General features: G+C 39.9%; 1 protein-coding gene across 2 annotated transcripts in view; it reads left to right on the forward strand.

Annotated features, from left to right (window-relative positions):
* Nucleotides 1-10419, forward strand: part of nkapd1 (NKAP domain containing 1) — an 11079-nt gene extending 660 nt beyond the window's left edge. Inside the window, exons 2-7 of one of the 2 annotated variants that reach the window (XR_009656854.1) lie at nt 1-7; nt 6318-6406; nt 6481-6633; nt 6741-6794; nt 9402-10080; nt 10179-10419. The exon at nt 1-7 is cut by the window's left edge and continues 68 nt beyond it. Coding sequence is in view for 1 of the 2 variants with exons in the window: in XM_060943839.1 (XP_060799822.1) it covers nt 1-7; nt 6318-6406; nt 6481-6633; nt 6741-6794; nt 9402-9807 (709 nt within the window). In the remaining variant the exon portion in view is untranslated. Of the gene's footprint in view, nt 8-6317; nt 6407-6480; nt 6634-6740; nt 6795-9401; nt 10140-10178 lie in introns of those variants that run through there. The other variant, XM_060943839.1, reaches the window with a different exon arrangement.
* The last annotated feature ends 710 nt before the right edge of the window (nt 10420-11129 follow it).

The following is an 11129-nucleotide window of genomic DNA, read 5'->3' on the forward strand; positions in this document are numbered from 1 at the left end:
CAACAAGGCCCGTCATCAGCTCCTGGCTTCTATTTCTCTCTCTCTCTTTTTGTTTTCTTTGCATTTGGGCTCAAATAATGCTGATACGTGCTATAATAGACGAGAAAGTACCAAAAAAAAAAAAATCAGTACTTCCTCCTCTGTTTGGGAATCATTTTAAGGAATTTGTACTTTACCTGAAACGTTTCACCCAGTTCTCTTTTAGTGGGAGGAAAAACAAAACAAAACCACACTTCCTATTCCTTTTATTAACCCTCAAAGATCAAATACTTTGTTTAAAAAAAAAAAAACTGCCTGCCTGTCAATTCAATCAATTCACTTTCTATATATTTCAGTGTTTTCCCCAGAAAAAAATTTAAGCCCTAAATTCTGGCACGATAATACGGAGACAATTGAGCGCAAATGGGGTGAAAGCGAGCACCGAAGGCGCAAAGCGAAACTAGAGGGGTGCAGGGGCATGCCCCCTTGGAAAAAGTTTTGAAAATAGATGCTCTCAGGTGCATTTTCAGGGTCTCTGAGAGGTTTTAGATCCGTCAAGTCAACTTTATTGTCAAATATGCTATACATGCTCGACATACAGCACAGATGAAATTTCAGTCCTCTCTGACCCACGGTGCAAACAGGCAATGCAATAAATCAAAATAGAATAATTGACAAAAACAAACAATATAAACACTCTAGATAGGAACTAGACATAGACTAAACACTCAGACAAACAGTATAAACACTAGATAAAACAAGACAGACTAAACATTCAGACAATATAAACAGTATAAACACTAGATATGAGCTAGATGTAGACTAAACACATTATATATATATATATATATATATATATATATATATATATATATATATAATATACACACACACACATTGGTTCAAGTAACCAAACAGTCAAGGGCACTTGAGGTATAGCAGGTAAACATGAAATAAGCAGTATAAACAAACTAGCAGCTGTTAAGATGAGGTAGTGCGGAATAGTGCAAATGATTATAGGATAGATTTTCCCAGTGTTTCAATGACTTCTGACCTAAATAGTATTAATGTATACACATTTGAAATTTCACCTTAAAGTTCAACATGGGCAGCACGGTGGTGTAGTGGTTAGCGCTGTCGCCTCACAGCAAGAAGGTCTGGGTTCAAGCCCCGTGGCCGGCGAGGGCCTTTCTGTGCGGAGTTTGCATGTTCTCCCCGTGTCCGCGTGGGTTTCCTCCGGGTGCTCCGGTTTCCCCCACAGTCCAAAGACATGCAGGTTAGGTTAACTGGTGGCTCTAAATTGAGCGTAGGTGTGAATGTGAGTGTGAATGGTTGTCTGTGTCTATGTGTCAGCCCTGTGATGACCTGGCGACTTGTCCAGGGTGTACCCCGCCTCTCGCCCGTAGTCAGCTGGGATAGGCTCCAGCTTGCCTGCGACCCTGTAGAACAGGATAAAGCGGCTACAGATAATGAGATGTCACAGTGAGCCTGTAACAAAAATAATCCGGAGCCGCCTTTTGTTAAATGGATCCCAGTGACATCACACTGCCAAAAATGCTTATGATTATTATTTGAAATTATGCTATATTTAACACATTTGGACAACTTCACTTCGTGAGAGTGTGTTAAGTACGTAATCTTTCCGCAAACCCAAACTAATGGATTAAGTTTTCTGCTCCTTTAAAGCAGATTAATTCTCCTTGGCTTTTGCTTGGCCCAGTGTTGGGCGACCTGCTCATAGTCCATGTCGCTGTCAATCATGCTGATGTGGATCAAATTGTCCAGCGAGTGCTTTTTGAGCCAGTCGCTGTGATCAAAATTGACAACGTTTTCGTTGTCGTGACAGTTGTCTGGTTTTGTGTGCCATCACTCACGTGGGTTTGTTGACGTTTAGTCAACCAATCTTTGATCGAACCCATAATGATAATAGACCAGGTCAAACTTTTGTGATTAAAATCAGTCGGCTTTGTCCGTCTGGTCGGGGACAACATCGGCAGCCAATGAGATCGCTTATAATGAATCGGAAAATTCCGGGATGTCTGATGTTTTCTTTCGATATTTTTATTGGACGGTTTGAACACGTGATCTTGACATAGCCAACAGATTAGTTTGTTTACATCATACCACGCGGACATATTACTTTGACAGAATCAACACAAACATTGGAAAAAAAGACGGCTTGTTTAACACACATCAATCAGTATGTAAATGGATCTGTTATTTGCGATCCTATGTATCTAGTTACTTGTGGGTAGGAAATTTAACGTATCGGATTTTAGCTAAAGCGACTAAGCGTATCGGCAGGCAGAGCAAGCGTATCGGTCCCGATACACTAAAACGCTTTGGGGAAAGCCATGTATTTTTATTATTTACTTATTATTTGTTAATTATATTGACACAGCGGTGTTGTATTCTCGATTCTGAACGGCGAGAAGGTCCTGATTAACAATTATTTGCCGAAGTCAAAGTTATTATTCACCGAGTATGAGGCGGGTAATTGTTTTAGTATAAATACACAGGTGATTTATATGGGGGGGGAATTTAAGTCATTTATTTCAAACTTCACAAGCGGCATGCAAATGTAATGTGCGCAGACTTGCGTCATTTATCTACGCCAAGTCACGTAAAATACTTTGTTTTGAAATCCGATAAAATAAATCACAATTCCACCTTACCGTTGAATAGGTTTAGGCCACACTTTGTAGCATCTTTAGTGCTTTTAGGAACAGCATTTTCTTTCATAATATTTGTAATTCTTCCTCACTCACGGTGACGAAGCGATTGACCGCCATTTTGCTGAGTTGCTCGAGATGATTATCGAGAAATAGTTCGAATCTCTCAATCAGTGTGCACGATTTTCTATAATCACCTGCGTATTTATACTAATTAAGTAATATTACACAAGAGGAATATTACTGATACTCAGTACATCAGCATGACCTTGAGTGTTATGTTACTTTTAAACGCTGCTTTTTATATAAACGAAATTATCAAGTAAGTGACATTTTGAACACAGTCTGGCCAAACGTACTGTTTGGGGTTTTTTTTGTTTGTTTGTTCTGCTGGTGGAAATAGATCACGAAGAAGTGAAGGTCACTTTGTAGCGCATCAGTGAGTTTGCTAGCTCACACTGATTTGTGCGTTCTTGTTCAAGGTGCTTCTGGTAAAATTGGTGACCTTCTTCATTGGAGGAGCTTTAATTTTTTTACTGCTGTCTCAATACTGTCGGAAGCACAATTTTACGTGCAGGACACAGACGAGCAGAGCGATACACACAGTGAAACGTCCCGGTATCGTGATGTGAAATATCAGCACTCTTAGAATGTCCAATCAAAGTAGTGTTGTATGGTGGCGTAAACTGTTGTATAGTGCTCTATCACAGCAGTTTTGTCAGTAGTGCTGGTTGTAATTCAAATCATGGATTTTTTTATTATTATTATTATTATTATTATTATTAGGGCTGTCAAAGTTAACAAAATAATAACGTGTTAATGCAAATTCCTTTTAATGGCACAAATTTTTTGACACATGATTAACATGCACATGTTCTCTGCCCCTCCCCTGTAGTTTGGGAAATCGAGAAGTGACGTAGCGAGTAGCTGGTCGGTGTGAGTCATGATAACGTGCACTTATGTACAGAATCATCTCTTATTTTTGCATTGTTTACATAAAATGTGTGTGGGTTGTTTTTTTTAATATGCTTTTGATGGTCCAGAGGGGAGAAAAGGCGGTGTGTGTGTGTGTGTGTGTGTGTAAGCACGCAGGCTGTACACTGGAGTGAGAGTTTGTTGTATTCTGAGAAATGTGTGAGTTGTGTAAGTGTGTTTGTTTATAAATGCAGTTTTTGCTCCTGAATGCACTGTTTATTTACCAGTGAGTGATTGCATTTTACTGGAAAACCTCTTCATGAGCCGTGTGGCTTAACAAATGTATTTATTTTGGTTTTGTATTTTTATTTTCTTTATTTAAAGAGAGCCATGACTGTTGTCCAGAGTCCACATCACCCACTGAGTTTGTTTAGTTTATTTTATTGCATAATTTGAGGCTGGAAGTTAAGGACAGGACTAGAGGAAAATACGACGTTGTTTTGTTCACACTGAATTGTGGTAAATCCTCAAAATTATAAAGTTAACGCTGTTTTTTTTTTTATATATATATATATATATATATATATATATATATATATATATAAAAATAAAATATGGGCGGCACGGTGGTGTAGTGGTTAGCGCTGTCACCTCACAGCAAGAAGGTCCAGGTTCGAGCCCCATGGCCAGCGAGGGCCTTTCTGTGTGGAGTTTGCATGTTCTCCCCGTGTCCGCGTGGGTTTCCTCCGGGTGCTCCGGTTTCCCCCACAGTCCAAAGACATGCAGGTTAGGTTAACTGGTGACTCTAAATTGAGCGTAGGTGTGAGTGTGAATGGTTGTCTGTGTCTATGTGTCAGCCCTGTGATGACCTGGCGACTTGTCCAGGGTGTACCCCGCCTTTCGCCCGTAGTCAGCTGGGATAGGCTCCAGCTCGCCTGCGACCCTGTAGAACAGGATAAAGCGGCTACAGATAATGATATATATAAAAAAAAAAATTTTTAAATGCAGTGGGAATAAAATACCCACAAAAATATTTTTTGTTGTGTCCAGCCTTATCCTTCCTGACCTGGCCACATACGTTTACATAAAGCCAGCAGATTTGTCCACGCCCACTCGCCAGAGACATGAAAAGTATCCCTTTATGGTACATTTATAACAGAGAAAAAGTGTGTGATTAATTTGCGATTAATCTCGAGTTAACTATGGACTCTATGCGATTAATTATTTTAATTGATTTGACAGCCCTTATTATTTATTATCATTATTATTAATGCTCTTGTAATACATATTGTTCTTATAGTAAATAATTTCGCAGGGGATTGTGTAGCAGACACACAAGTTTTTTAAAAAAGGTCTAATTGTTGATATGGTGTAGTGTGGGTTTGTTTTTTTTTGTTATTAGCTTAGAGATGGGAAACGAAGTGGTATTGTGAAAGAATGGCTCTTTATAGCTGCTATAACAGGAACTAATTTGTTTGGCTGATTTTCCACAATATTAAAGCTAGGCAGCCTTTCAATTTCATAAAGTCAGTGAAATTTAGTTCCCTCTGAAATGTGCTCATTGTGATATATGTTCATTTCTGTAATAGGTCACAAAATATCAGGCCGTTCTGTGGCTGGGAAGTTATTTAATTTGAGGGGATTAAAGCAAATAATGTGCATAAAATCGCTCACTTCGCGCAGTCAAGCAGACAGAGGAAGTCCGTGTGTGTGTGCGCATGCGCAGGTTTACCTTTGAGCGTGCACTGACAGTTCCATCATTCTGTCGCTAAATGAACAGCTGATCACACCGAGGTGCTCGCTGAGCGCCGATATTTATTAGTTTGGTCCTGCGTTTCCTTTCCTTCGTATATAACATAACGTCTTTTCTTTCCGTTACTGCAGTCGGTCTTTCACATTTCATTCGCACACTCACGTCCTCCATTTTTCTCTCCTGTTTCAAATTTGTATCCCACAATGCCTTGTGCAAACGAGGAAAGCCCACCACGTGATGCATGATGTAGTATCTTGAATCGGGTCATGGTGAAGCAGGAAAAAATAGCGGAGAATTTAGAGCCACGTGGCCTTAAATTCATTAATTGTTCCATTTTTAAAAACCTAATAAAACTGGAAGTCTTTGATTTGAATTCAGTCGCTTTTGGTCCACTAAACAAAAATAATTGTGTCAGGGGAAATTCTTTTTATGACCTACACTTAAAGTCTGATAGGCCGTCTAGCTTTAAATGCAACTACAAATGGACAAAAAGTATGCCATTGTTCATTCTTTTTCATAACTAAAAAATAAAAAAAAATAATAATTGTTTGGAAATCCCTGTGGTATAAGTGGAATAATGTGGTGTTAAGTGGAAAGGATGTGCTGTTATTGAAAAATAATCCACTTCAGGGTAGTAACGGGTCGTTTCGCACCACCGTTGTCGATCGTTTCCTGTAACAGGGCGTCCAATTGTGTTTTTAATTCCTTAAAACATCCAGTCATATTCATAGCGGTAGTATGAATACCACAATGATTTAACATTTATGGCATGTCCAGAGTGACGTACAGAAGTGATCGTTTTTGGAAAAGAAGTGCATGTTCGTCTGACTCGCATTTCATATGTTTAAAAAAAAAAGTCTGGCTTCTAGTTTGAGTTCAAATTGATACTTATTGCTCTCAGTTAAATTGAGTAGTGATGAATACTTTCACATACATGTGTAATTTTTCTGTTTGCTTTTTTAAACCCCTGGTTTTTGCTCTGCATTGTCTAACTGCAGATCCAGGAGGAGTCAGAGATGTGGAAACTGAGAGACATGGAGCGACAGACCTTTTCTCCTCGTGAATCAAAACACAGCTGGAGCACAAGGTTCACGTCCACTTTGTTTCTCACCACGCGCTGAATTTCAGCCGTGACCTGACGCTCAGCTTTCCTGTTTTTAGAAGCAGCATGCACTGTGACCGATACCTGAAGGAGTCCGAAGGATCCGTGCGTGGCAGGCTTGGCGAAAGAGCGTGTCTCTCTGAGCGAGATGAGCGAGAGGCTCGTTACTGGACACGAAAACTCTACGAATTTGAGTCCAATGATCCAGACAGGTCAGCAGCTATGTATGCCTTGTTATTAATTATTGATTTCACCGTGCTTGGATTATATTAATCCTGTAGTAATCGTAGGAATTAGTAATTTCATTTTACTTTATCAGATGGGGTCATAGTGGTTTTAAGGAGCTTTATCCGGAGGAGTTTCAATCAGACAGGTAAGAGTCGAGTCATTTTCATTCAGTTCATTTATTCGATGGCAGCATGTTGCTCTGAAACGTGTATATATCATTCAGCATTAATGATGCCTTCCCAGATGTACAAGCTACCCATGTCACTGAACTGTGCACTAGGGTTGGGCGGTATTACGGTAAGAAGGTATCCCGAGGTATCCAAAAGTACCAACGGTATCGGTCTCATTACCGTCATTTTAAAAAAATATATAATATCTAAATAAATATGGAGTACATGAGGTCATAATATAAAATAATAAATTGAAGATCATCCCGAATAACTGTGTGATCGTATTTTCACTAATTCTATCAATTTCCTAAAGAAGTTCTCATCGCGTGCAGGGTTGTTTATGTCGTTACCATGGCAACCCTGCGTGACATTGGGAGTCTGACAGAAAGCTTCGCAAGAGACTGAGACCGCGGTTGAAAGATGGCAAGTCAAGATAACGAGTTAGTGGCAAAAAAAAAAATACAACATCGGCAGTGTGGCAGTATTTTGGTTTCAAACCAAACGAAAAGGAAGAGCCAGCAATAATGTAAATGACCGCGCAAAATCGAAAAAAATCTAATATGTCCCCTAAGGCACACCATAGCCTGGGGTACTCCACTTCCACGAGATCTCTCCAATGAGTTGTGTTTTGAGTAGGTTACATGAGTAACAACAAGGTAAAATAATATAACGTATGACATTTGGGATGTGGGTAATAAACGTTTGAAATGTCATCTACTGAAGAAACGGAAGAAAACATCGTAGCGTAAACTGTTAGGTTTCTGGTGGGAATTAGCAATGCGCTTGCTATCTTTGTTGGGTGTGTTAAACCGTATGGATTTAAGTGGAATAATTGTAAGGAGTTATGTGATCAAGACAACGTTTTAAGCAAGGTAAGGCCATTTGATTATTAATTTCCCCGCCATGGCATGACGTGGGCCCATATGATTTTGCCTTGTGCAGCTATCACGCATTTGAATTAGGTTCGCCTCATTTGCGCTGAAGAATATGGTTTATCGCGCAGTCTAAACGGACTTGGGTGTTGGTTGATTCTTTTTCTTTTCTTTTTTTTATTTCCCATGCTTGAAAGGGTATGATCCTGCTCATCGTGTACTTTTTTTGATGGAGCAGGTGAAATAGTGCTGCAAATGGCGTTTCAACGCAGACATGTGTAAACGACAGTTGAATGCTGTTTTCAAGATGAAGGAAGAGTTGCGTGATGCTTTGAAATCTCTCTTAATCCATTCATCAATGCACAAAATTCGCTTTGCTGCTTAATCCATACCACAATGCACATAATTCGCTATGCTGCTTTTAAATAGTACATTTGAGACATAGGCGCAGGTCTGGACAAGGTCCGCCGGTATAGGCGCACGTTACACAGTAGGCCGAAACAAAATATTTTTTTCTCGGTAATACCGTATACCCCGGGAAAACACAGAGACAGTTTAAAGGTATCAAAATTTGGATACCGCCCAACCCTACTGTGCACTGATAACCAGCCGAATGGTCCCTCTACTCTTTAGCCTGGAGGACGTGGTGTCCATGATTTCTAAAAAGAACTTCTACTTTTGATTTGTCAGACCTCGGGACAATTTTCCACTTCGCCTCAGTCCATCGTAAAAGAGCTCGGGCCCAGAGAAGGTGGCGGTGTTTCTGGATATTGTTTATATCTGGTTTTAACTTGCATTTGTGGATGCAGTAATGAACTGTTTTCACAGATGATGGTTTTCTGAAGTGTTCCTGAACCCATACAGACACGTGTCTGCTTTTAATGCAGTGTCTCCTGAGGGCCTGAAGATCACAGGCATCCAATGTCAGTTTTCAGCCTTGTCTCTTGCATACAGAGATTTCTCCAGATTCTCTGAATCTTTTAATGATATTCTGGACCATAGATGATGTGATTCACAAATTCTTTGCAATTTTACATTGAGGATGTTACGTTATTCTTAAATTGTTGCACTGTTTACCCACGTAGTCTTTCACAGAGCGGTGAACCCCTCCCATCTTTACTTCTGAGAGACTCCGCCTATCTGGGATGCTCTTTTTATACCCAATCATGTTACTGGCCTGTTGCCAATTTTAACCAAATTTTTTTTTCTTAGCATTACACAACTTTTCCAGTCCTTTGTTGCTCCTGTACAAATTTTTTTGAAACATGTTGTTGGCGCGAAATTCAAAATGAGCATGTTTTTCAAAAATCAGTAACATTTCTCAGTTTCAACATTTGACATGTTGTCTTTGTACTATTTTCAAAGAAATATAGGATTTCCCGATTTGTGTAAAAACGGTTGAATTTCGCTGGTCGTTTTAATCTGCAAGATATTTTATTTAAAATACGGTTTTTAAATCAACATTAGTGTTCATATCACTGAGTCAATTAAAATGTTTTATTTTAATAATAAATAATGCTGATATGCCGTATAGATCATACGGCATATCAGAACGATTTATTATTAAAGTAAAACATTTTCATCTTTGCCAATATTTCCTTTCATATTTGTTAATGCTCTGTAGCCTAATATCGGAGTTATTTATTCCAAGTAGCTTGAAATTTGCGACGATTTCAACGTTTCTTAAACTGTACTTTTTCCTAAACGCAGAGAGACAGCTGATGCCGAACACAGAAGAAACGGCAAGGGAAAAACATCTACCGAGAAACAAAAGAAGACCAAGAAATCCTCTAAGCGAAAGAAGAAGAAAAAGAAAAAGAAGCAGAGGACTGAAGGGTCAGACTCTGAGTCAGACAGCAGCGTGACAGACGGTGCCAAAAGGAAGCCGAAGAGGAAGAGCGGTAAAAGCAAACACCGCAGGAAAAAGACACACAAACACAAAGCGACGGAGGAGGACAGCAGCACACACGACAGTGAATCAGACAGAGGGCGAGAAAAGACTCACAGGAAAAGACACAGAACTGTTATAGACACACAAACGGAGCCGAAAAGGAAAAAAAGGAAGAACTGGAAAGCAGCGAATGAAGAGAAATCCGAGGAGAGCTCTGAGGACTGACACCCCACCATCATCCTCGCGGTTCAGTCAGTCAGTCAGTAGAGTTTAATACAGAACAGCAGCAGTTTGCATCGTTCACTTTGTCTCCGATCTCCATTAGTGTGCAGTCTGATCTTCATACCTCTCCAACTGGACACCTGATGGAGCTTTTTTTAATTATATATGCAACACGTGATTTTATATCATTTTCATGGTTTCGACATGCGGTTGTATATGCTTTGTAGATTTTTGGATACATTTTGATGAAACCATTTTTTTAAAAGCAAAACTCAGGTATTTTACTCTCAAATGGAAGATAAAAGAAATGCCCGAGCGTATTGGGCTTACAGTGACTCAGTGTGCTGTCATGTGCTTTTGTTTAATCATTTCAGCTGGATGATGAGACTGATTCGGTGGCACAGAGGGGAGTGTTGCAGACTCGCAGCTCCACGATCCTGAGCTTGATCTGTGCGGAGTCCCAAAAACGCATAGAGCTCATAGTGTATTCCCCGCTGGAGAGACGAGTAAAGCCATCTGGCCGCCATCTTACCACTCCCAACTCGTGTATTTGGTTTGTGTTAAGCCAGTATCTCGCTGGGCTGCGACAGCCTGCGATTAGTTGGAGACACAATTGCGGTAAAATATGCGACCATCATAGATATTTTAAGTTCGTTTCTTAGACAAGGATTTTTTAAACTTGTTACCTTGTTAACAGTTTCGGCGAGAATCTTCCACCTTCAGAAACAGTCTCTGAAGAAGGCGGAAGATTCTCGCCGAAACTGTTAACAAGGTAACAAGTTTAAAAAATCCTTGTCTAAGAAACGAACTTAAAATATCTATAATAGATAGACATAATGAACTTCCACTACATATGCGACTATCAATTCAGTGTGATTCCAAGTGAAAATTGTCGCTAATTCGCATATTTTATCGCAATTGTTGTCTCCAACTAGTCGCGGGCTGTCGCAGCCCAGTGAGTTACTGGCTTTAGTCTTTGCACTTCACTTGTGAAACAAACGCTACGTTCACACTGCAAGGCTTAATGCTCAATTCCGATTTTTTTGTGAAATCCGATTTTTTTGTGAAGTCGTTCACATTAACAAATATATGCGACTTGTATGTGATCCTCAGTATGAACGAAAAGCGACCTAAAAGTGTTCCGCATGCACACTGCAGGATACGACGACGTCACACGCAGTGAGCATGGCCAGTGTTTACGGAAGTAAAACCGCCCGGTTGCGGTATGACTCATCCAATCTAGCTTGAATAGCTGCATCCCCCCAAATGGAAATCAGCTCCCTAACCTCTGCGTCCTTCCATTGAGAAGATTCAGAACCTTCACA

Source organism: Neoarius graeffei, chromosome 17 (genome assembly GCF_027579695.1).
Source record: "Neoarius graeffei isolate fNeoGra1 chromosome 17, fNeoGra1.pri, whole genome shotgun sequence".
Lineage (NCBI taxonomy): Eukaryota > Metazoa > Chordata > Actinopteri > Siluriformes > Ariidae > Neoarius > Neoarius graeffei.